We start from the raw sequence: 25,981 nt of genomic DNA on the forward strand, positions 1-25,981 counted from the left end.
GCTTTGCTTCCTGAAACGGCTGCCGGTCCTCAGACACATGGTCACATGCACTTCAAAACCACTTATTATTGGACACAATAATAATAAATATCTGGTGCTATTTAAAAAGAATTTTTCCCTCTAAAAACTTAAAGGAACAGTGTGAGGTCCTTTTATTGCCTGACACCCTGTATATGTTAACCTTCATTTTCTCCTGATCATCAGTTCTGTTCTGGTCGCCCTTCCCAGAGAGGGGAGTTAATTGAGCTGCAGTGAGCAGTTTAGTAAAAGTCTGATCACCGAGGATGTTATAAGAGGAGCTTAAAGACACACCTAAAGCCAGGTGGTAGGTGTTTATCCAGAATCTATTTTGCATGCCCAAGTTGGAGTGTTTTACCACTCATCACTCATCACACAACCTGCTGGTTCACAAGGAACAAGCTCAGTGCTGGGTCGCTGTATTTGCTGTGCGTGGATCTGGATTTTCCTGATCCTGATTCAGAGTGTGAGATGAATTTGTTAAGCATCAAAGCTGTGTCTGGGATTTTTCTGTTTGTTCTGCTGCTGGGGTGAGTACTGAAGTACTAATACTACTGTTACAAACGTTCTTATACTTACTAAGTTACTGCTAGGTTTAAACTTGTTTCCAAGTTGCCAGGCTATCTGTTTTCTTTCCAGCTCTGTTCTCAACAAAGACTTAGACTTCGCTTTAAACTCTGAAGGTGATTCACAGCCAGTCACCGGTAACAGAATGAATCAAGCCGCCAGGGAGATGAAGGAAACAAAAGAAATGTTTACACAAAGAGAAAAGAAACTTGTAAAGCTCTTAATAGCAACGGTATTATCAGAATATTTTTTTTTTCTCATACCCACTGTTACTACCATTGTCCTAGTACTAATACTGCACTTAGAGGAGTACAATACTGGATGGTAATACTACATTAATTGCACTAGTACTACAACTTATTGAACTGTAGTACTAATACTGCAGTTGCTTTCGTCCTATAATTTGAATTCTAATATTACAATGACTGCAATACTATAACTACTATTACGATAGTACTAATACTGCAGCACAATAACCTGTGTTACTGCTGTTACCGCAGTACTGTTGCTGCTGTAATTGTAGTACCAATACTTAGTACTCTTGTTTGTCTCCACAGAGTCATGTACACCTTCAACACCAACAGGTAAAACACACACACACTGGTTTTCATGACTTCAGAGGGAATTGCATTGCATCATTTCCTTAGTTAATTTAGTCTAATATGGAATTAGATTTGTGTCAAAAAAAAAAAAAAAATAGGAATTTGAGAGAACATAACACTAATTTCAAAAATAAAACTTATAACTTGCAATCAAATAATTTGTCAAATTGTGTAAATTATTAACATTATTTTGTTTACGGTTCCCTCTGCTTCTGTCTCTAAGCTCAGACTTTTGGCACAAACTTTTTGCAGTTTTGGCACAAACCTCTCGAGTGGGTGGGGTTTTTCAGCAGAGCGTCCCCATTGGCTCATTAGTTTTTGACTGACACTGCTTAGTAGGCTCAGTGTCCCAGAAGTTACGTGTGGGTAGCAGTCTAGGCTTAGACTTTTGGACTAAAATGCTTATTAGTTTCAGTCAAATTTTAGTCATTTCTATATGTGATACTTTTAGTCCAGTTTATTGTCAAAGGTGGCATAAACAAATAAAGTTCAACTGAAATGTCTCAAAAGCCTCCCCAAAAAGCACCGCCGTCACTCTGACGGCTGCATCCACCGTGTTCCTGCAGCCGTCTCAGCTCCGCTTCTCTCTCACTGGACCCAGCCTACTGCAAGAGACCAGAACCAGGTTACGAGCGTGCTTATATAGCTGACTGATTACCTGATTCCGTCCAGCTGTCTGATCAGCGGCTGAGCCACTCCTCCCTCTCCTCCATCAGCCGCCGCTCTAACCACACCCCACTGCTATAGGTTTAGTCTACACAAGTTGTGAAAATCAAATTTGAATGCAAAGGAAAACAAGTCCGGATTATGTGACGCTGTAAACAAATTCAGGTTCCCACATGAGGAGTAATACCTGGAACACACACACCCACTGGCCTGGTGTCATTGTTTTTCTTTGTTTTTTCACAGAACATTGGAGCCCTCTGAGAAGAATGAGGGCACATCAGTGGATGGGTCAGTAGCTATTTATTTATATGTTTATTTCGGCCATGACATTTAGATCACTCATCACACAACAGTGCAGTTCACACAATATACATAACCGAAAGGGAAAGCGGGAGAAGCAAAAGCTTCATCTGTGCTTCTGTAGCAGGACCCGCTGAACTTGAAAAACTGCATGCCGGAAGGCCACCTGCTCCAGTGAGACATTGTACACTGTTGTCTCCCATTCCATTTTGTGGTGAAGTCCTCAAGCAGCAGCAATACAATGAGTGGATCGGAACTGGGCCGGTAACCTGAGAGTTGCTGGTGCCCCCTGAGCCAACCTGTCCTCCAACTGAAACGTAATCATGGGACATTTTTGGCCAACCCCTGATTACGACCCATAGCTTCAACCATGTCAGATGTATACACGAGGTTCACTATCACAAATTGGTGTGTGTTCAAAAAAAAAACATACCAACAATGCTTCCCCCTGTATTCTCACTGGTCCAACAACCTCACATCTTTGCCGCTGTCTCTCCACATTCAACAATTGCAACTACGGCTGCATCACAATTTGTTTTGTATCTGTTGAATTGGTTCAGACAGATCCATCCACTCTGACTGATGCTCTGGTGTGTGTATGTGTCTGTGTGTCATCTGTAGATGTGCTGCTAAAACCATTACTTTTTGCCCTGAAGGCCACCTGGAATCCCCTGACCAGTAAGCGCAGTATGCTCATATTCATCCTTTTCATCTTCACTAGAGCAGGGAAGTGTTTGCAGTATTAAGCAGTTCAGACTTTTGATTCAGTTCAATTGTATTTGTATAGCGCCGAATCACAACATACATTATCTCAAGGCATGGTTGGGGGACAGAGGAGAGGTGGGGGACAGAAAGGGGGGGAGAAACAGACACCTGAGGAAAGTCAAGTTGCAGGGATTATTATCGCATTTCAGACTGTTGTGTGTGTTTTGCTCATCAGCAAACCTTAATGTTTGTGTTTCAGTTTAAAGTACAAACAGCCCAGCATCATCCATGGGTGAGTATTGCTCACTGTCGTAATTTTGACTGGCTGTTTGCTTGTTGATGACATCAGCTTCTATCTTTCGTCATAGTCGTACCGATGTAGTGACGGTGACTCCCTGGTTGGCTCCTGTTGTCTGGGAAGGATCTTTCAACCCCAATCTGTTAGACGCCATCTACAAACCAAAGAACATCAGCATCGCAGCTACTGTGTTCGCTGTGGGAAAGTATGATGTCACAATGCTCTGATCTGCATGTAACCATGAATGCAACGCTTCTAGTTTTACCTTTAACCTGGAGGTGACCCCTCTCATCTTCTCCACAGGTACACCATGTTCCTGAAGGCTTTCCTTGAAACAGCAGAACAGCACTTCTTTGTAGGTTTCACTGTCCACATGCACGTCTTTACCGACAAGCCAAAGGACGTGCCCAAAGTCAAAATGGCTGCTGGCAGAAAGGTAAAGGACTTTAGTTCTGTTTCCCTAACCCTCATTCCATCATGTTTTAAAGACATCTTCTTCTCCGCCTCCAGTTGACGGTGCATACCGTACCCAGTGCCGACCGTTGGCAGGAGATCTCTGCACGCAGGATGGAGATCATCCAGAAATTGATAGAGCAGGAGCTTCAAGACAACACCGACTACATCTTCTGTCTGGATGTGGACTCCAAGTTCCATGACCGCTGGGGGACAGAGTCGTTGGACAGACTAGTTGCTGTGATTCATCCAGGTCAAAAGAGAATTCTTTCCTCTTCTTTATGACAAAGCCAAGGCAACAACCCAGGAGACAGCACCTTCAGTCCACTTGGTCCCAGCCACTAACCCACATGACACAGCAGTCTGGTGTTTCTTTATCTTGATCTTCCTGGTTTTGTGAATGTTCCCCTTTCTTTTCAATTGAATTTGCAGGATACTACAAAACCAATCGTGATGTGTTACCCTATGAGCGGCGGCCGTCCTCCAAAGCCTACATTAGTCTCGGGGAAGGCGACTTCTACTACTGTGGAGGGGCATACGGAGGCCAAGTGCAGGAAGTACAGCAGCTCACCAAAACTTGCAGCGAAAACTTTAAGGATGATGCTAAAAAAGGCATTGAGGCAGCCTGGCAGGAGGAGAGTCACCTAAACAGGTAAGCAGAGCACAGACCATCTGGGTGTTTTCCTATCATTTTCAGCTAGCTGGCTAATCCACAGTGCCCCAGTCTCAGTCTACCTCATCCATTCTCTTCAACTTCATTGAAAGTCACATATTTCTAAGAGAAGGCTGTAGAGAGTGCTCGTGCAAAGCATTCTTTTACGTCCTCTTGTCACTGTCTCACCACATTTTCTCTACAGACACTGATACATCCACCCTTTACTTGACAAGGCTTTAGATCCATTATTTCCATGGCCTATGTTCTTTAGCCAGTCCATCAAACATGTATTTTCCTCTGCAATTTTAGGTACATGTGGATCAACAAGCCCACTAAGGTTCTATCACCTGAGTACCTGTGGCAGGACTTCAAAAGCAAGGAGCCTGAAATTCACACCATCAGGTTCTCTGGAGTCATCAAGAACTATGCTGCGATTCGACCCAACGCCTGAGAGGGTTGACAGCATGCCAGAAATGCAATTGTTTTTGTTTGATATCATTAGGTCTGATCCAAAAGGATGTACTTAGGCTGCTTAGAAATCACCCAGAATGCTCCACTGGGAACATGAAGGAAAAAAAAGGTTAATAAATGGAAATTCTCTCCTAAGATGAAGCGACAATACATTGTCTGAATGGTTAGTGTGTTATAGTGTCAGCCTATATTACTATTAATTATTCTTGTTCAGCTATGTAACAGACAGAGCTTGGATAACTGTATTTTATTTTATGTATCCTTCTGGAGTTCATTTGGTATTCCTTGTTGAATTCACTGTTGACCTCAGTTTTAGAAGCAGGGAGAAACTTTAACGATATTTTCTAAGTAAATGTAAAAAGTATGATAATCCTGTGTTGCTGCCAATTTCAGGATCAGGATCTGATAATCCCTCCCTCGAAACAAAAATCCAATTTGCATATATGGGATGGATCATTAACCTTTGCTTTTTTTGCTTTAAAATACATACATAATATTTCTATGGCAGTCTTTAATAGAGTTTTGTTTTTGTGTCTGAAGGACTCAATTCAGTGCAATTTATTTACAACCAGACTTTGCAATAAAATAACAATGGATAAAATTCAATGTTGCTGCCCCTTTTTGACACTCCCAGGCTGGGATAATTTTCCCCTTTGGAAAAACAATTAACTTCTAGTGTTTGTTTTTTTGTTTGTTTGTTTTTTTAAATTAGGGGTTAAAATTCAGAAAATGTATTAATATTTGTTAAGTAACTGGGAAATACTTTGCTTCATATTGTTTCTATGACAGTCTTTAATTTTTTTGTGTCCAAGGGACTCAGGTGGATTACTTTTTTAAGGGATCATCAAAGGATAACTCCCTCATACGGAAGAGGATTAGGGCCACACAGGAAAAAAATATTTGAGTTCTGACTTTAAACTTTAAACACTTCGAGAGCTCCACCTTAGCTCCACCATGTCCCTATAAAATGCGAGAGTGCAGGCGAGGGAGGAAGAGCGGTATTATGTCAACGCAGAGACAAGTGTGCTGTTGGTGGCTGCACAGTGGAGCACAGTGTTTTACACAAACTTCCAGCCTAAGAGGATTTTATATATGAAGCTAATGTTCTGGATAAAGTCAGCAAACTTCGACTGCGGCCAGCGGTCGCCGTATTTTGTCAGTGACCGTATTTCACCGACGTACAAACACACACATTTTTAAGAAACGGTCAAATAGAGCTCATAACTGACCATTCTGACGTCCTAATTAAAAATATTTGTTCAGTACGTCCTCCATGACTGGATCACAGACTCAGTCTGATACAGTCACATACAGCGGCAGTTTATGCAGCTCGCCGCTGGCGATCAGCCGTGTTGATCAGCGGTGGCGATCAGCGGTGCTGTCCCTAAGTGTTTTTAACTGATTTAAAGTTCGGCTTGATCTTTGTGTCGGAGGTCTCCGGAGCACAGACTCAGTCTGATACAGTCACATTCAGCGGCAGTTTATGCAGCTCGCCGCTCACCGCTGGCGATCAGCGGTGGCGATCAGCAGTGCTGTCCCTAAGTGTTTTTAACTGATTTACAGTTCGGCACTGTTCGGCTTGCAAGAACAGTGGCACTCTCGCTGTTTTCTGCGCACGCTGCCATGTTGATATTGTCAGAGATCTAGTGGAGGGAGGGGGGAGAGGAATGGAGCGGAGGGAACAGAAGCTGAGCGAGTAAGCGCAGTAAATAGGACAAATCAGAAACCCCCTGGAAGAAGTGGGTGTGTGTTTGCCTGTGTCTCATTTGCATATAAAGGGACCATGCACAAAACCGAGCGTTCTGAAAGGGGCGGGTTTAGCAGGGTTATTGAACTGCTATTGTGCTTCATCCTTATGGTATTTTGACCAAAGCATCGTTTTTGTGAAAAACGGATGAACAAGTCAAAAGTTAATGTACATACATGCATGTCCAACTTTGTCCTGTTGGTGGCACTAGAGCTCTCGAGCTTGCGTTGCTTACACAGTATCACCACTTGAACCCAAGTAACGGGTGGTCTGCTGTTAAATTATTACAATATTGGGGAATTATTACGTTATCAGGACCTGCGAAATGAAAGCTAACCTGATAATGTAATAACCTCCCGTTAATGTAATACTTTATTACATTATTGGTAAAAAGTGTATTACATTATTGGGAAATGCACTTTATTACATTATCGGGAAGTTATTACATTATCAGGTTTTATTACATTTTCAATGGACTCAACTGTAAATTTTTATTACATTATCGGGGTTATTACATTATCAAGGATTTATTACATTATCAGGTTCTACAGCACCGCTGATCGCCAGCGGCGAGCAGTGAGTTGCATAAACTGCCGCTGTATGTTGCTGATCACGCAGACTGATACAGTCACATACAGCGTCAGTTTATGCAGCTTGCCGCTCTCATTTGCATTTAAAGGGACCACGCACAAAACCAAGTGTTCTGAAAGGGGCGGGTTTGGCTGAGTTATTGAACTGCTATGGTGCTTCATCCTTATGGTATTTTGACCAAAGCATGTCACTGACATGTTAATTAGGACACCAGGGAACTATTTTAGCTTGGGGAAATAGAGTATAATATGTCCCCTTTAATGTTTCCTGAGTGTGTTGGCTTCAGGTTGTTAGAACATTTTGTGTCCTGAACATATACAGTCATGTGAAAAAATTAGGACACCCCATAAAATATTCAGTTATTCATTAAGAATTGTTCACATATCAATGTCTAATCTTGTTTTTATTTATCTATGCAAAAGAAAGTGATATAATTGCAGGTAAACAGCAAAAAATAACATTGTTTTACTCATTAAACAAAAGACACCTACATAAATGCATATTCTGAGGAAAAAGTTAGGACACCCTACCCCCTAATACCTAGTGTTACCCCCTTTCGTATAAATAACTTCAGTGAGACGCTTCTTGTAACCCTCTACCAGTCTCTGACATCGGTCTGAGGAAAGTTTGCCCCACTTCTCAATGCAGAATGCTTTAACCTGTGCGTTTGAGGGGTTTCTTGCATGTACAGCCCATTTCAGGTCACCCCACAGCACCCACACCTCTGATACACTGTAGAATTCATGATGGATTCTATTATGGTGAGCTGGCCAGGTCCTGCTGCAGCAAAGCATCCCCAAACCATGACACTTCCACCTCCATGCTTCACAGTTGGTATGAGGTTCTTTTCCAGGAACGCTGTATTTGGTGTGCGCCAAACATGTCCTCTGTTCTGTTGTCCAAATAATTCAATTTTAGACTCATCTGTCCAAAGAACATTATTCCAGAAGTCCTGTTCTTTGTCTATGTTCTCTCTGGCAAACTTCAGTCTGGCCTTAATGTTTCTCTTGGAGAGTAAAGGTTTCCTCGTTGCACACCTCCCATGAAAATTAAACTTGTGCAGTCTCTTTCTGATGCATGTAGAGCAGGGGTCACCAACCTTTTTGAGACCGAGAGCTACCTGAAGGTTAGAGAATAATATGGAGGGCTACCATATTAACATTTTATGCAGTTTACCATTTAAATGATAAATATTATGCATTCAATTGCATACACATTAATTCCAGTGCTTACTCCTTATGATTATCACAGTTTTTATAAACAATATCAAGGACATTTTACTCAGTGATCATATGGATACATACAAGTGAGGTGAAGTGAAATGAGCCCGCGGGCACCTCTTTGGCTGCTCGCGGGCTACCAGGTGCCCGCGGGCACCACGTTGGTGACCACTGATGTAGAGGCATGCACTTTCACATCAACAGTCGCCAGAGCCTGCTGTAGGTCCCATGATGACATTTTAGGAGTTTTGGAGAATTCTTTTAGCATCTTGCAGTCTGCTCTCAGGATGAACTTGCTTGGACGGTCAGACCTGGGCATGTTGGCAGTTGTTTTGAATGTCCTCCACTTGTACACTATTTTCCGGACAGTGGAATGGCTGATTTCAAACTCTTTTGAGATCTTTTTAAATCCCTTACCAGACTCATATGCTGCAACAATCTTCTTTCTGAAGGCCTCAGACAGGTCTTTCGATCTCACCATGGTGTTCACGCTCACGTCAACAGTCAGGAGCACACCAAACTGAATGTCTGAGGTTTAAATAAGGCAAGCCTCCTTCAAAATGTTGAGTAACTATGTTCTAATCATGTGCACTTGATATGATACACCTGTGTGTGATATCAGCCATTTTAACTGGGAAAAATGTGGGGGTGTTCTCCTCACCAGAAATTGCATGTTTATTTTATTACGTTTTACAGAAAGTTTTAAAAAGTATTTTCTTCAGTTTTACTTGTTTAGTTATATTACTTGAATCTCTCAGTATTGTTAAAATTGATATTAAATATCCATATGTCTAAATATGTTAAAAAACACATGTGTTTTCATAGGGTGTCCTAATTTTTTCACATGACTGCATGACAGCTTGTATATAGCCCTTGGTTGATGGGCGGTTTTATTAATCTAACATTCATTAACTAGGATAGAATGCAAAAACGCAACTGAGACATCATCACTCACCTTTCCCATTCTCCCAGATGATGAAGCAAGCTCTTTACTGGATCACTGTCTTTGCTCTAAGTGGATAAAGACTCTTTGTCCTGGATTAAGACTGAGATGAGTTTTTTGAAAATTCAAACTGCTGCTGTGATTTTGCAGTTATGTCTGCTACTGGAGTGAGTACTAATATTACCGTGGTACTGATACATAAGTACTAATACTACTGTTAGTTACAGTGCTGCTACTACTAAATGTTAATACTAATGTTACTGTCAGGGTTCGGTACTGAAACACTTTTGTTCAACTTTGTTCCAACACAAATACATTGGAAGAATTTTATTTACTGTAACATTACTGTAATTCGCTTTGGTTTCATGTATTCTTTGAATTTGTTGTTGTTATGTACATGTACTTCAAAAAGTACAAGTTCAGCACTTTCCAAGCACCAGCATAGTTTTTAAAGTTATCAAAAAACACGGATTAACACTATTTAATACTGTATTATTACTACCATTACTACCATTGCTTGAATACTAATACTGTAGCACAGCAGTACAAATGCTTCTTACTTACAGCTACGAGGAATTTGACTATAACATTTTAAATAAAATTCAAATTATACAGTAATACAAACACAAGATATGTACATAAGGTGCAGTGGGTTAAAAGGAATTATTATTTTACTTTTTTGTATATGGTTTGCGTAGCCAGGCTCAAAGTCCATGGAGGAAATGATGGTGGAAGGATTCATTTATTAGCACTACAATCGAGAAAAAAAAAAAACTTTGGAGTTAGCTTGATTTATCAGTGGCATCAGTAGTGTAACAGTGCATGTGTGTGGAAATATAGTGTTTTGAAGTGTAAAAGTAACAAACAGAAGGCAAATAGGTGTTGCCTTCGTGCCCTCTGAGAAGTTGTTGACTCTGTATTTCTGTTTAATCCATAGAGTAATGTATGTCTATTTCTGTTTAACTCATAGAGTGATGTATGTCTTCAAGACCTGCAGGTAACACACACACACTGACCTAGGACCAGTTTAGGAAAAATCTGCAAAAGCTTTGTATTATTTGGGTTTTTTATTCACATGGAACAGTTGTTTTGGGATCCCTACAACCCCACTGGGAAAACAATAATGTCATAGCCCCTCCTGTCTGTTGCTCTTGCATGTGCTATCGCTATCTCTGTCAAGACAATATGTGAAAGTTTAGACCAGGCATGTCCAAAGTCCGGCCCGGGGGCCAATTGCGGCCCATGTTCAAATTTTCACCTGTTATAAAACCAATGATATATGGCCCACCAGCACTGTTGACCTGAGTTTTAAATACACGTGTACAAAAAAAAAAACGATTTTATATTTCACCACAAAATGGCGGTAGCCCTGTGGCCGCACCCTTGCCACCGTAGCACTTGGCCTGTGTGAGCATTTCAACCCAGCCCATTTCTGACATGGCAACTGTCCATAAAAAAAGGAAAGTTGACAGCGAGGGCCGCCGTTTCCAAAGCAAGTGGAAATTGGAGTATTTTTTCACTGAAATACTGCCTAATTTGCCAAGAGACTGGGGCTGTTTTCCATGAATTTAATATCAAGAAGCACTACCAGACGAAACATGCTAACTACGACAAGCTAACTGCGGACCAACACGGCAATAAATTGAAGCAACCAGAAGCTGTTTTAATGGCACAGCAGTGCTTTTTCACAAGAGCCTGTGAGTCAAATAAAAATGCTACACAGGCGAGCTATGAGGTGGCAACACTGATTGCCAAGCACTGTAAACCTTTCACTGAGGGTGAATTTATTAAAGACTGTGTGATGAAAATGGCTGAGAAAATTTGTCCTGAGAAGAAGCCAGAGTTTGCCAATATTTGCCTGGCTCGTAACAGAGGCAAAAGGAGCTGAGTTTGACTTTTTTCATTAGCCTGCGATGAAAGCACGGATGCATCTGACACTGCTCAGTTACTTATTTTTTTGATAGGAGTGGACAATGACATGAATGTGAGTGAAGAGCTTCTCAGCCTCCAGAGCCTGAAGGATCAAACAAGAGGAACAGATTTATTTATTTATGTTTGTTCCGCCGTAGATGACATGAAACTACAGTGGAATAAAGTCACTGGGATTATTATGGATGGTGCACCTGCAATGGTTGGTGAGCGAAGTGGATTATCAACCCTTGTCTGTAACAAAGTCAGCGAAGAAGGAGGCAATGCTATCAAACTCCACTGTATTTTTCATCAAGAATTTCTCTGTGCCAAACGTATGAAATATGATCATGTTATGAAACCGGCAAAGGCTATTAATTATATTCGCTCCAAAGCCCTATGCCACCGACAGTTTCAACAGTTTCTGCTCGACATCCAGGCTGAATACGGAGATGTTGTGTATCACAACGACGTAAGATGGCTCAGTCGGGGGTCTGTGTTTCTATTCTCTTCGGGAGGAAATCGGGAATTCTTGGCAAAAAAGGGACAACCGATGCCAGAACTATCTAATCCTGTATGGCTGGCACAGGCTGGATGTCATCATCAGCAGTAAAGTGTCCTACAGAGAGGTCTTCAAGCCAGAGAACATCAGCGCCTTTCGGACCAAGCTGCTACTTTTCCAAAGGCAACTGTCACAAGCACAGCCCAATACCACACATTTCCTATCGCTGCACGAAATCATGACCAGTTTCCCACAAAACAATTTTCAGTGCACAACTGAGAAGGTATGCAGCAGACATCTCTTCTCTTGTTGAGGAGTTTCAACGGCGCTTTCGGGATTTTGCAGCTATTGAAAAGGACATCACGTTTTTTTCCTCTCCTTTCTCTGTGAACCCTGATGACGCTCAAGACCACCTGCAGCTGGAGCTCATTGAGCTGCAGTGTGACGCAGAGTGTCGCAGTCGGCACTAACAGCTTCCTCTTGTCAACTTCTACCGCCAGCTGGATGAAGGCAGGTTCCAAGAGATTTGAACATTTGCTAAGAAAATGCTGAGCTTGTTTGGCTCGACATACTTGTGCGAGAAGACATTCTCGATTATGAACATTAACAAGAGCCACATGAGGACGAGACTAAGTGACTCTCATCTGCGTGATGTCTTGCGCATTAAAACCACTGTTTTTGAGCCAAAACTGGATTACATACTGCAGTCAAGATCTCAGTATCACCCTTCACATTAGTGCAGACATGATTTGTTTAGTCCTCTGAGGTGAATAAATTCTAAAATCTTAATAAATAGATTTTTCACTGTTCACAGTTCACAGTTTTGAATTTAAAAGTTTACAGTGAGCATTTAATAGTGAATAATATGTAATGTTTCAAATGAACTTAGATATGTTTAATATTCACAAAAGTGTTTTTTTTCCAGACAGACTTTTCCTTCATTTTATTTGGTCTTCAAAAACAACAGGCACAGTGATTTTGGTAAAAACTTGAAAATGAAAAAAAAGAAGGATTTTGCAATAAAAAAATCATAAAATAGATCATTTGTATTTAATGTTATTGGTTCAAAGAATGTCAGGCTGAATGGTTGGCCCCCACACATTTTCACCTTACCAAATCTGGCCCTCTTTGCAAAAAGTTTGGACACCCCTGGTTTAGACAAACAAACAAAAAAACGATTGTATAGGGAAGGTTGTGTTTCTATGTGGATAAAGCACTGGTCTCATGTTTGGGTTTGTGTCTTTTTACACAGAATGTTGGAACCCTCTGAGCAGACTGAGAGCAGTCGTGGGTCAGTATCTGCCACTCACTGTGGTCAGGGGATCAGAGAGTTTATCATTAAAAGTGTCACCTGTTCCTATGTTGTGTTACACACAATTAAAATAGTTTCCTGTGGTGATGCTACAAAGGGACAAGTAACAGCAAGTTTGTCTGGTTGACCCCTCTCGGCTGTGATGGGCTATAGGTCCTCCTCTTACCTGCTGTTTGCTATTCCTCATGTTCATATTCATCACCAGAAACAATGCTAACATGGCCTCTTCCTTTGTCCTTTGTCCTTTCTCTGGTCCCACAACCACATGTCACACTGTTCACATTCAAGAAATGATGATACAGAATGCATGCACTGTCTGTCTCTTAAGTGTTTCCATAAGAAAGTATTTGTTAGCTCGGTACAGGTTCAATTCAATTCAATTCAGTTTTATTTGTATAACATACATTATCTCAAGGCACTGTACATAGACGACATCAAGGAGAGCAGAGAAACCCAACAGTTCACACAATGAGCAAGCACTAGGCATCAGTGGAGAGAAAAAAACTCCCTCTTAACAGGAAGAAATATCGACAGAACCAGGTTCAGATGTGCAGCCATCTGTCTCGACCGGTTGGGGTGAAAGGAAAATGGGGGACAGAGGAGAGGTGGGGGACAGAAAGGGATTAGAGAAAGGACAAGAGGGAGATGAGGTAGAGACAGAAGAGAGAAAGGGACCAGGAACAGATACACAACAACTGTATCAAGTTTATACAGTTAATGATGACATGTTTATAGCAATACAATCAAATTTATATAAGCAGCAGCAGATAGTGTTGATAAAAATTATACTGATATCGACTTTTAATTATAGCATAATAATAATGGTAATGATATGTATGATAGCAATAGCCTGGAAAACTGGATCTGGATCCTGCAACCTGCAAGATGAGGATTCAGAGAGAGAGAGAGAGGAAAGGAAGGAAAGACACAAATTAGGGAGAGAAAGAGGTTAATGACATATACAAAGTCATATTCATACCCTGAGTGTGAGAGAGTGAGTGTGAGTGCACCACAGGAAATTCCCCCCGCAGCCTAGATCTATAGCAGCATAACTAACTACAGGTGACTCCTTAGGAAGACTTTAGCAAATCAGAGAGCAAATAGATCATCCACTCTGGTTGATGTTGATGTGTGTGTAATCTGCAGATCTGCTGCTGAAAACATCAATATCACCCACGAAGGCCACCTGGAATCTCCTGACCAGTAAGTGTAGTATGCTCATCTTCATCCTTTTCATCTTCTATAGAGCAGGGAAATGTTTGCAGTGTTAAGCATTTCAGACTTTTAGGGTGCTCAAACCAAAACCTTGTTCTGGAATCACTAATAGATTTGTGTGTTTTTCCTGATCAGCAAACCTTTGTGTTTGTGTTTCAGTGTAAAGTACAAACAGCCCAGCATCATCCATGGGTAAGTATCACTCACTGTCATCCTGACTGCCTCATTGCTTGTTGATGACATGAGCTTATGTCTTTCGTCATAGTCGTACCGATGTAGTGACGGTGACTCCATGGTTGGCTCCTGTTGTCTGGGAAGGATCTTTTAACCTGGATCTCTTGGACGCCATCTACAAACCAAAGAACATCATCATCGCAGCTACTGTGTTTGCTGTGGGAAAGTATGATGTCACAATGCTCTGATCTGCATGTAACCATGAATGCAACGCTTCTAGTTTTACCTTTAACCTGGAGGTGACCCCTCTCATCTTCTCCACAGGTACACCATGTTCCTGAAGGATTTTCTGGAAACAGCAGAACAGCACTTCTTTGTAGGTTTCACTGTCCACATGCACGTCTTTACCGACAAGCCAAAGGACGTGCCCCAAGTCAAAATGGCTGCTGGCAGAAAGGTAAAGGACTTTAGTTCTGTTTCCAATAGACTGAGTCCTATTTGACTCCTCCCATTCGTTTTTTAAAAACATCACCTTCTCCGCCTACAGTTGTTGGTGCATACCGTACCCAGTGCCGACCGTTGGCAGGAGATCTCTGCTCGTAGGATGGATATCATCCAGAAATTGATAGAGGAGGAGCTTCAAGATAACACCGACTACATCTTCTGTCTGGATGTGGACTCCAAGTTCCATGGCCACTGGGGGACAGAGTCGTTAGGCAGACTAGTTGCCGTGATTCATCCAGGTCAAAAGAGAATCCTTCCTCCTTGTTGCGACAAAGCCCAGGCTACAACCCAGTGGACTGCACCAACAGACTTGATGGTGCTGTCAACTGGGTTGTTGTTCACAGCCACTGACCCCCGTGACACAATTGCAGCAGTCTGGTGCTTCTTTTTCTTGATCTTCCTGGTTTTAAGAACGTTCCCCTCTCTTTTTTACATGAGTCTACAGGATACTACAAAACCAATCGTGATGTGCTACCTTATGAGCGGCGGCCATCCTCCAATGCCTACATCAGTCCTGGGGAGGGTGACTTCTACTACTGTGGAGGGGCATATGGAGGCCAAGTAAAGGACGTACATCAGCTCACCAAAACTTGCAGTGAAAACTTCAAGGATGATGCTAAAAAAGGCATTGAGGCAGCCTGGCAGGAGGAGAGTCACCTAAACAGGTAAGCAGAGCACAGACCATCTGGGTGTTTTCCTATCATTTTCAGCTAGCTGGCTAATCCACAGTGCCCCAGTCTCAGTCTACCTCATCCATTCTCATTGAAAGTCACATATTTCTAAGAGAAGGCTGTAGAGAGTGCTCGTGCAAAGCATTCTTTTACGTCCTCTTGTCACTGTCTCACCACATTTTCTCTACAGACACTGATACATCCACCCTTTACTTGACAAGGCTTTAGATCCATTATTTCCATGGCCTATGTTCTTTAGCCAGTCCATCAAACATTTATTTTCCTCTGCAATTTTAGGTACATGTGGATCAACAAGCCCACTAAGCTTCTATCACCTGAGTACCTGTGGCAGGACTTCAAAAGCAAGGAGCCTGAAATTCACACCATCAGGTTCTCTGGAGTCATCAAGAACTATGCTGCGATTCGACCCAACGCCTGAGAGGGTTGACAGCATGCCAGAAATGCAATTGTTTTTGTTTCATATTATTAGGTCCGATCCAAAATGACTTACTTAGGCTGCTTAGAAATCACCCAGAATGCTCCACTGGGAACATGAAGGAAAAAAAAGGTTAATAAAGGGAAATTCTCTCCTAAGATGAAGCGACAATACATTGTCTGAATGGTTAGTGTGTTATAGTGTCAGCCTATATTACTATTAATTATTCTTGTTCAGCTATGTAACAGACAGAGCTTGGATAGCTGTATTTTATTTTTATGTATCCCTCTCTGGAGTTCATTTGGTATTCCTTGTTGAATTCACTGTTGACCTCAGTTATATTTCTAAGTAAATGTAAAAAAATGATGATAATCCTGTGTTGCTGCCAATTTCAGGATCTGATAATCCCTCCCTCGAACAAAATCCAATTTGCATATATGGGATGGATAATTAACCTTTGCTCTTTTTTGCTTTAAAATACATACATAATATTTCTATGGCAGTCTTTAATAGAGTTTTGTTTTTGTGTCTGAAGGACTCAGGTGGTGCAATTTATTTACAACCTGACTTGACAAATAAATTAACAATGGATCAAATTCAATGTTGCTGCCCCTTTTTGACACTCCCAGGCTGGGATAATTTTCTAGTGTTTTTTTTTGTTTGTTTTTTTAAACTAGGGGTTACAATTCAGAAAATGTATTAATATTTGTTAAGTAACTGGGAAATACTTTGCTTCATATTGTTTCTATGACAGTCTTTAATTTTTTTGTGTCCAAGGGACTGAGGTGGATTACTTTTTTAAGGGATCATCAAAGGATAACTCACTCATACGGAAGAGGATTAGGGCCACACAGGAGGTTCAAGGTTCAAGGTTCAAGGTTCAAGGTTTTTATTTGCCATTTGTGCTTAAACAGACAGTCCAGGCACATTGGAAATCTTGTGCGGGTTCTACGAGTCAGTAGTACGAAACATAAACACACTTAAGGATAAATATAAATATAAAAGTATAAAAGTAATAATAAAAAAATGTCGAAGATGTGGGGAAATAAAAAATAAAGAAATATACAGTTATACAGCAGATTATGGGGTGTATTGCACATTTCTGACATTGCACATTTATCAGGGAGGGAATATTGCACATAATAATACACATGGTTAGGTGAGGTAGTGTCTGGTAATTTACAGAGAGTTCAGTGGTTTTGATTTGCCATCAGTCTGACTGTGGCCGGGAAAAAACTGTTAAAAAAGCGAGTTCTGTGTGTTTTGATGCTGTCCGCTCTGCTGTGCCTCAGGTTGTACTTGCAGCGTTTGTGTTTGAGCAGAGTGTGAGCGGGGTGGAGTGAGTCTCTGATGATTCCCTCTGCTCTTTTCCTACAACGCTGCGTATACATGGAGTCCATGGTAGGAAGTTTTGTCCCAATAATCCTTTCCCCAGTCTTTATGACTCTCTGCAGGGCCTTCCTCTCTGCCTGTGTGGTGTTCCCGTACCAGACAGTGATGCCTGCGGTGAGGATGCTCTCTATCAGTCCTCTGTAGGCCAGGGTGAGAGGGCGGTGGTTCAGTCCAGCTTTCCTGAGCAGCCTGATGAAGTACATTCTTTGCTGGGCTTTTTTCACTGTGGCTGTGGTGTTACAAGCCCAGCTCAGGTCAGATGTTACCTGCAGTCCCAGGAACCTGTAGCTGTCTGTCCTCTCCACCTCAGTCCCGCTAATGAATAGAGGCTGTAGAGGGGGGGGTTTCTTCCTGAAGTCCAGGATTAATTCCCTGGTCTTGTCTGTGTTGAGGAGGAGGTCGTTCTCCTCTCCGTAGACAGTGATGTTGTTGACCAGGGCCCTGTATCCTGACTCGTCTCCCCCCTTGATGAGCCCCAGGATGGTGGTGTCATCAGCGTATTTAATGATGATGGAGCTGTCCTGGGTGGAGACACAGTCATGTGTGTACAGGGTGAAGAGTTTGGGGCTGAGGCAGCAGCCCTGTGGTGATCCAGTGCTGACTCTGATTTCAGCAGACACTCGTCCTCCCATCTTCACCGCCTGGGGCCTTTCGGTCAGGAAGTCCAGGATCCAGTTGCAGGTGGGAGTAGGGACTCCAAGGTCTGCCAGCTTTACGATCAGTCTGCCTGGGTGGATGGTGTTAAATGCAGAGCTGTAGTCCAGGAAGAGCATCCTGGCATACGCTCTGCTGCTCTCCAGGTGTTGCAGGGTGTGGTGAAGAGCTAATGCTACCGCGTCGTCCACTGATCGGTTGGGGCGGTAGGCGAACTGGAGGGGGTCCACATTGTCTGGAACCATGTTGTTGATGTGGGTGAGGACTAATTTTTCCAGGCACTTCATGGCGACTGGTGTGAGTGCCACTGGCCTGAAGTCATTTAGGGTGGGTGTGTCTGGTCTTTTAGGGACTGGTATGATGGTGGAGGTTTTGAAGATACGGGGGACTACAGCCTGAGATAGTGATGTGTTGAAGATATCAGTATACACACCGGCCAGTTGTTCTCCACAGGCCTTCAGTACTCTGGGAGGCACTCCGTCGGGTCCCACCGCTTTGTGGGGGTTCACCTTCTTCAGAGCCTTCAGGACCTGTGTGTGTGTCACCTGGAAGGCAGTGTCCGTGGGGTCACAGGGGGTTTTTGAGGGTGAGTCTGTGTTCAGCCTGTCGAACCTCGCATAGAAGTTGTTCAGGCTGTCTGGGAGTGTGACGTCCCGGGGGTCTTTGGTTGTTGTGGTCCTCCTGTAGTTAGTGACAGACTGGATTCCCTGCCACATGCTGCGTGTGTTGTGGTTGAGGTAGTAGCCTTCAAGCTTTTGGGAGTGAGCCCTCTTTGCTGCTCTGATGGACTTCTGCAGCTCGTACCGGGCTCTCTTATACTCCCCGTGGTCTCCTGACTTGAAGGCCTCCCGCCTCTCAGATTTCTCAGATTTCTCAGAGGAACTCAGATTTCTGACTTTATTCTCAGAATTATGACTTTATTCTTAGAATTATGACTTTATTCTGACTTTAAAACCAGAATTCTGACTTTTTTCTGGCTAAAATCAGAACTCTGACTTTATTCTCAGAATTCTGACTTTATTCTGACTTTAAACTCAGAATTCTGACTTTATTCTCAGATAACACCTATAAGACAGCTGCTCCAATCATCATGCAGAACGCCAGTGTGACATCAGAAAACCTTTTAAGAACAAAAAAGATAAAGATTGTATAGGCTAAGTTTGGTTTCCCTGTGGATAAAGTATTGGTCTCATGTTTTCTTGTTCCACAGAATGTTGGAGCCCTCTGAGCAGACTACGTCCCGTGGAAATCACAACCTCAAGTAACAGCAGGTTTGTCGGGTTGACAGACTGTGATGTTGCGAAATTTGTGATCAACTATGTTGATTTCTTGAGAATGAAAACTACCTGAAGTCACTTTTTACTGGAATATATAACCTCAGCTAAAGTTAGTTAGTGTTTACTAAGTGTGTTGGCTTCAGGTTGTTAGAACATTGTGTGTCCTGAACATATAGAACAGCTTGCATATAGCCCTTGGTTGAGTGGTCGGATTTATGACTCTAACATACATTAACTACTATAGAATGCAAAGACGCAACAGAGTCGTCATGACTCACCTTTTCACATTTTCCCAGATGATGAAGCTCAAGCTCTTTACTGGATCGCTGTCTTTGCTCGAAGTGGATCAGGACTCTATGTCCTGGATTAAGACTTGAGATGAGTTTTTTGAAAATTCAAACTGCAGCTGTGATTTTGCAGTTATGTCTACTACTGGAGTGAGTACTAATATTACCGTGGTACTGATACATAAGTACTTATTTTCTAATACTACTGTTAGTTACTAGATCCTACTACTAAATGTTAATACGACAGTTAATGTCAGGGTTCGGTACTGAAACACTCCCTCACACACACACACACACACACACACCAGGTTGGGAGCCAATGACAACTTTGTTCCAACACAAATATATTGGAAGAATTTTATTTACTGTAACATTATTGTGATCCACTTTGGTTTCATGTATTCTTTGAATTTGTTGTTGTTATGTACATGTACTTTAAAAAGTACAAGTTCAGCACTCTCCAAGCACCAGCATAGTTTTTAAAGTTATCAAAAAAACACAGATTAACACTATTTAATACTGTATTATTACTACCATTACTACCATTGCCTGAGTACTAATACTGTAGCACAGCAGTACAAATGCTTCTTACTTCCAGCTACGAGGAATTTGACTATAACATTTGAAATAAAAGTAAAATCCTAAGATATTAAAAAATGTATACAGTAATACAAACACAAGATATGTACATAAGGTGCAGTGGGTAAAAGGAATTATTATTTACCTTTTTTTATATATGGTTTGCATTAATATGTGACACATAAATCTGCATTTGTAAACATGAATATAATGTTGGCTGCATTGTGGACTGCTCATGACACTGACCACAGAGAGAAGGAAACTGCATGTACAGGTTATTGTCTCTGGTTTTATGGTTTTCTGCCCCAAATCTGGTGCGTAACCAGGCTCAAAGTCCATGGAGGACACAAAGGTGGAAAATGCATACAAAGGATTTATTTATCAGCAATACAATCGAGAAAAAAAAAATACTTTGGAGTGAGCTCGATTTATCAGTGGCATCAGTAGTGTAGTGCATGTGTGTGGAAATATTGTGTTTTGAAGTGTAAAAGTAACAAAAAGAAGGCAAATAGGTGTTGGCTCTGGAGAGGGTGATGGCAGGAATGAGAGTGAACCCAATGTCACACCCTCACAGTACACATACACACCCACAGTACTGCTGTACTGATCGTGCCCTCTAAGAAGTTGTTGACTCTGTATTTTTGTTTAATCCATAGAGTGATGTATGTCTATTTCTGTTTAACTCATAGAGTGATGTATGTCTTCAAGACCTGCAGGTAACACACACACACACTGACCTGGGACCAGTTTAGGAAAAATCTGCAAAAGCTTTGTATTATTTGGGGTTTTTATTCACATAGAACAGTTGTTGTTTTGGGATCCCTACAACCCCACTGGGAAAACAATAATGTCATAGCCCCACCTGTATGTTGCTCTTGCATGTGCTATCGCTATCTCTGTCAACATTAGTGTCTTATGATGAACAGTTTGTTTGAAGACAAACAAAAAAATGATTGTATAGGGAAGGTTTTGTTTCCATGTGGATAAAGCACTGGTCTCATGTTTGGGTTTGTGTCTCTTTACACAGAATGTTGGAACCCTCTGAGCAGACTGAGAGCAGTCGTGGGTCAGTATCTGAGTGTCACCTCTTCCAATGTTGTGTTGCACACAATTAAAATAGTCTCCTGTGGTGATGCCACAAAGGGACAAGTAACAGCAAGTTTGTCTGGTTGACCCCTCTCGGCTGTGATGGGCTATAGGTCCTCCTCTAACCTGCTGTTTGCTATTCCTCATATTCATATTCATCACCAGAGACAATGCTAACATGGTCTCTTCCTTTGTCCTTTGTCCGTTCTCTGGTCCCACAACCACATGTCACACTGTTCACATTCAAGAAGTGATGATACAGAATGCGTGCACTGTCTGTCTCTTGAGTGTTTTCATAAGAATGTATTTGTTAGCTCGGTACAGGTTCAATTCAATTCAATTCAATTTTATTTGTATAGTGCCAAATCACAACCTACATTATCTCAAGGCACTGTACATAGACGACATCGAGGAGAGCAGAGAAACCCAACAGTTTACACAATGAGCAAACACTAGGCATCAGTGGAGAGAAAAAACTCCCTCTTAACAGGAAGAAATCTCTGACAGAACCAGGCTCAGAGATGTGCAGTCATCTGTCTCGACCGGTTGGGGTGAAGGGAAAATGGGGGACAGAGGAGAGGTGGGAGACAGAAAGGGGGGAGAGAAAGGACAAGAGGGAGATGAGGTAGAGACAGAGAGAGAGAGACCAGGAGCAGATACACAACAACTGTATCAAGTTTATACAGTAAATGATGACATGTTTATAGCAATACAATCAAATGTATAAAAGCAGCAGCAGCAGCAGAGAGTGTAATTATAGCATAATAATAATGGTGATGATAAGTATGAAAATAGCCTCGAAAACTGGATCTGAATCCTGCAACCTGCAAGATGAGGATACAGAGAGAGAGAGGGGAAAGGAAGGAAAGACACAAACTAGGGAGAGAAAGAGACAAGGTTAATGACATATACAAAGTCATATTCATACCCTGAGTGTGAGAGAGTGAGTGTGAGTGCACCACAGGAAATTCCCCCCGCAGTCTAGATCTATAGCAGCATAACTAACTATAGGTGACTCCTTAGGAAGACTTTAGCAAATCAGAGAGCAGATAGATCATCCACTCTGGTTGATGTTGATGTGTGTGTAATCTGCAGATCTGCTGCTGAAAACATCAATATTACCCACGAAGGCCACCTGGAATCTCCTGACCAGTAAGTGTAGTATGCTCATCTTCATCCTTTTCATCTTCTATAGAGCAGGAAAATGTTTGCAGTGTTAAGCATTTCAGACTTTTAGGGTGCTAAAACCAAAACCTTGTTCTGGAATCACTAATAGATTTGTGTGTTTTTCCTGATCAGCAAACCTTTGTGTTTGTGTTTCAGTGTAAAGTACAAACAGCCCAGCATCATCCATGGGTAAGTATCACTCACTGTCATCCTGACTGCCTCATTGCTTGTTGATGACATGAGCTTATGTCTTTCGTCATAGTCGTACTGATGTAGTGACGGTGACTCCTTGGTTGGCTCCTGTTGTCTGGGAAGGATCTTTTAACCTGGATCTCTTGGACGCCATCTACAAACCAAAGAACATCAGCATCGCAGCTACTGTGTTCGCTGTGGGAAAGTATGATGTCACAATGCTCTGATCTGCATGTAACCATGAATGCAACGCTTCTAGTTTTACCTTTAACCTGGAGGTGACCCCTCTCATCTTCTCCACAGGTACACCATGTTCCTGAAGGCTTTCCTGGAAACAGCAGAACAGCACTTCTTTGTAGGTTTCACTGTCCACATGCACGTCTTTACCGACAAGCCAAAGGACGTGCCCCAAGTCAAAATGGCTGCTGGCAGAAAGGTAAAGGACTTTAGTTCTGTTTCCCTAACCCTCGTTCCATCATGTTTTAAAGACATCTTCTTCTCCGCCTCCAGTTGATAGTGCATACCATACCCAGTGCCGACCGTTGGCAGGAGATCTCTGCACGCAGGATGGATATCATCCAGAAATTGATAGAGGAGGAGCTTCAAGATAACACCGACTACATCTTCTGTCTGGATGTGGACTCCAAGTTCCATGGCCACTGGGGGACAGAGTCGTTAGGCAGACTAGTTGCCGTGATTCATCCAGGTCAAAAGAGAATCCTTCCTCCTTGTTGCGACAAAGCCCAGGCTACAACCCAGTGGACTGCACCAACAGACTTGATGGTGCTGTCAACTGGGTTGTTGTTCACAGCCACTGACCCCCGTGACACAATTGCAGCAGTCTGGTGCTTCTTTTTCTTGATCTTCCTGGTTTTAAGAACGGTCCCTTCTCTTTTTTACATGAGTCTACAGGATACTACAAAACCAATCGTGATGTGCTACCTTATGAGCGGCGGCTATCCTCCAATGCCTACATCAGTCCTGGGGAGGGTGACTTCTACTACTGTGGAGGGGCATATGGAGGCCAAGTAAAGGACGTACATCAGCTCACCAAAACTTGCAGTGAAAACTTCAAGGATGATACGAAAAGAGGCACTGAGGCAGCCTGGCAGGAGGAGAGTCACCTAAACAGGTAAGAAGAGCTACCAGGACAGGTGCTGACCCTGGCTGTCTTTGTGATGACTCTTTTAAATTGACCACATAGAAATAAAGCTTGTTGGATTGTGTCTGGATGTCCACACTGGCAGAGACCATCTGGGTGTTTTCCTATCATTTTCAGCTAGCTGGCTAATCCACAATGCCCCAATTTCAGTTTACTTCATCCCTTATCTTCAACTTCATTGAAAGTCACTTATTTCTAACAGAAGGCTGCAGAGAGTAGTCATGACAATCCTTCTTTTCTGTCTGCCCCCCCTCTTGTCGCTGTCTCACCACATTTTCTTTAAAGACACTGATACATTTAACTTTTACTTGACAAGGCTTTAGATCCATTATTTCCGTGGCCTATGCTTCTTTAGCCAGTCCATCAAACATTTGTTTTCCTCTACAATTTTAGGTACATGTGGATCAACAAGCCCACTAAGCTTTTATCACCTGAGTACCTGTGGCAGGACTTCAAAGACAAGGAGCCTGAAATTCACACCATCAGGTTCTCTGGAGTCATCAAGAACTACGCTGCGATTCGTCCCAACGCCTAAGAGTGTTGACAGCGTGCCAGAAATGCAACTGTTTTTGTTTCATATTATTAGGTCAGATCCAAAAGGACTTACTTAGAATCACCCAGAATGTGAACATGAAGGAAAAAAAGATGAATAAAGACAAATTATTCATTTTTATTAAGCTATTAAGTTGTTATGAACTTTGATTACTAGCAGCTCTCTAACCCCTGAAGGCCCTGGTATACTCGTGCATCAGGGTCCTGTAGTATCTGACTTCACCATCGGGTGGCCGTACAAGTTCGTACCAAAGAAGAAGAGAACGATGCTACAGCTCCCAAACACGTCCCGAACACGTCTGGTTCGAGCAGCTCATCAGCTGAAAGGTCCATCGGGCAGGGGAGTCATGGTGTCAGCCAGTTCAAGGGTTGCCACGTTGAGGCTTGGATGACTATCCTTGGCGACTACTTCAAAAAAGAATTTCTGCTTGGTGAGCTGGGCTTAATACTCGGAAATTAATTTTTTGCATGCGCTAGCAATGCGCATCCAACACGCTCTTGGCAACACAGTCCCAAAATCTGAGCTGCATGGGCAAATTGCATCATGTGCTCAGCGTTGGGTCCGCTGTGTGCAAAAGTATACCAGGGCCTTAACCCTCAAGATGGCAAGCTACCCTCAGAGTGAAAACGCTGTACAGCATTAACCAGTACCAGTACCAAAATTGTAGAATATTTACTGCCCACACACCTATTCATTTCCTTGCAACCTTGCTGCCAATAACTTATCCCCTGACACTCTGGCAGTCAATGTGTTTACATACATGTTAAATGTCAGATTTAATACAGGCTAAGAAAATAATTTGGTTTTCTTAATGTCATGGATTTATTTGCTGTGTACGTCTGCCTTTACCTCCGTGAAGGCGGACGTACACAGCAAATAAATCCATTCTCTCCTTTGCATTCATACTCGGACTCAGCAAGTTGTCCGATTGCCTGTCTTCCTCGGATGATGGCCTTAGCTTGATTAAACTGTCCTTGTAAACATATAGACTTACTCTTGCATCTTCCAGTGTCACTGGACTTCATCGATTTAATGCACTGTTGGATCACATAATTAATGTAAATGCGGTGTTAGGTTTTCGGACATCCTCACTTATTACCAAGGGTCATAGTGAATAATATCAATCACCTCCATCGCAAAGACTGCTGCAGGATGAATAATAATAATAATAGATTTTATTTTTATTGCACTTTACATTTGAACAACAAATCCCAAAGTGCTACATTTTAAAAACAAGATAATAAAAGAAATAAATTAGCTGTATGCTTTTCTAAAAAGGTAGGTTTTGAGTTCTTTTTTAAAAGCATCCTCCGTCTGTGGAGCTCTGAGGTGGTCAGGAAGGGCATTCCACATACGGGGAGCGGCAGCTTCGAAAGCTCTGTCCCCCATGGTCTTGAGCCGTGTCCTGGGTGCGAGCAGACGGTGCTGTTGGCCTGACCAGGTCCTGGCTGACGAGTGTGGTGTGAGGAGGTCAGTGAGATAAGTGGGGGCATCACCGTGCAGACAGTGGTGGGTGTGCAGGAGGACCTTGTACTCAATGCGGGCGGAGATAGGGTGGCAGTGAAGGGAGTGGAGGATGGGGGTGATGTGCTCGTGCTTCCGCACCCTCATCAGGACCCTGGCAGTGCTGTTCTGAACATACTGGAGCTTTTTGAGGCTCCTGCCAGGGATCCC

General features: G+C 42.4%; 2 protein-coding genes across 2 annotated transcripts; both read left to right on the forward strand.

The window, feature by feature from the left end:
* The first annotated feature begins 230 nt into the window (after positions 1-230).
* LOC131471412 (globoside alpha-1,3-N-acetylgalactosaminyltransferase 1-like) lies at positions 231-5,320 on the forward strand. The gene is made up of 10 exons (XM_058647949.1): positions 231-548; positions 1,143-1,169; positions 2,097-2,141; positions 2,775-2,831; positions 3,118-3,150; positions 3,227-3,361; positions 3,460-3,592; positions 3,667-3,862; positions 4,042-4,261; positions 4,574-5,320. Exons 1-10 carry the CDS (start codon positions 490-492, stop codon positions 4,713-4,715), a joined length of 1,047 nt encoding a protein of 348 aa, XP_058503932.1. The 5' UTR covers positions 231-489; the 3' UTR covers positions 4,716-5,320.
* Positions 5,321-9,273: 3,953 nt separating this feature from the next.
* On the forward strand, positions 9,274-24,435 carry LOC131471322 (uncharacterized). Its single transcript, XM_058647820.1, has 23 exons — positions 9,274-9,403; positions 10,207-10,233; positions 12,899-12,937; positions 14,105-14,161; positions 14,333-14,365; positions 14,439-14,573; positions 14,672-14,804; positions 14,895-15,090; positions 15,297-15,516; positions 15,820-15,955; positions 17,413-17,604; positions 17,768-18,051; positions 19,215-19,265; positions 19,587-19,718; positions 20,804-20,863; positions 21,175-21,213; positions 22,329-22,385; positions 22,557-22,589; positions 22,663-22,797; positions 22,896-23,028; positions 23,103-23,298; positions 23,505-23,724; positions 24,148-24,435. The coding sequence occupies exons 1-23, from the start codon at positions 9,345-9,347 to the stop codon at positions 24,287-24,289; spliced, it is 2,709 nt and encodes a 902-aa protein (XP_058503803.1). The 5' UTR covers positions 9,274-9,344; the 3' UTR covers positions 24,290-24,435.
* Positions 24,436-25,981: the final 1,546 nt, after the last annotated feature.

Source organism: Solea solea, chromosome 13 (assembly GCF_958295425.1).
Source record: "Solea solea chromosome 13, fSolSol10.1, whole genome shotgun sequence".
In the NCBI taxonomy this organism is placed as follows: domain Eukaryota; kingdom Metazoa; phylum Chordata; class Actinopteri; order Pleuronectiformes; family Soleidae; genus Solea; species Solea solea.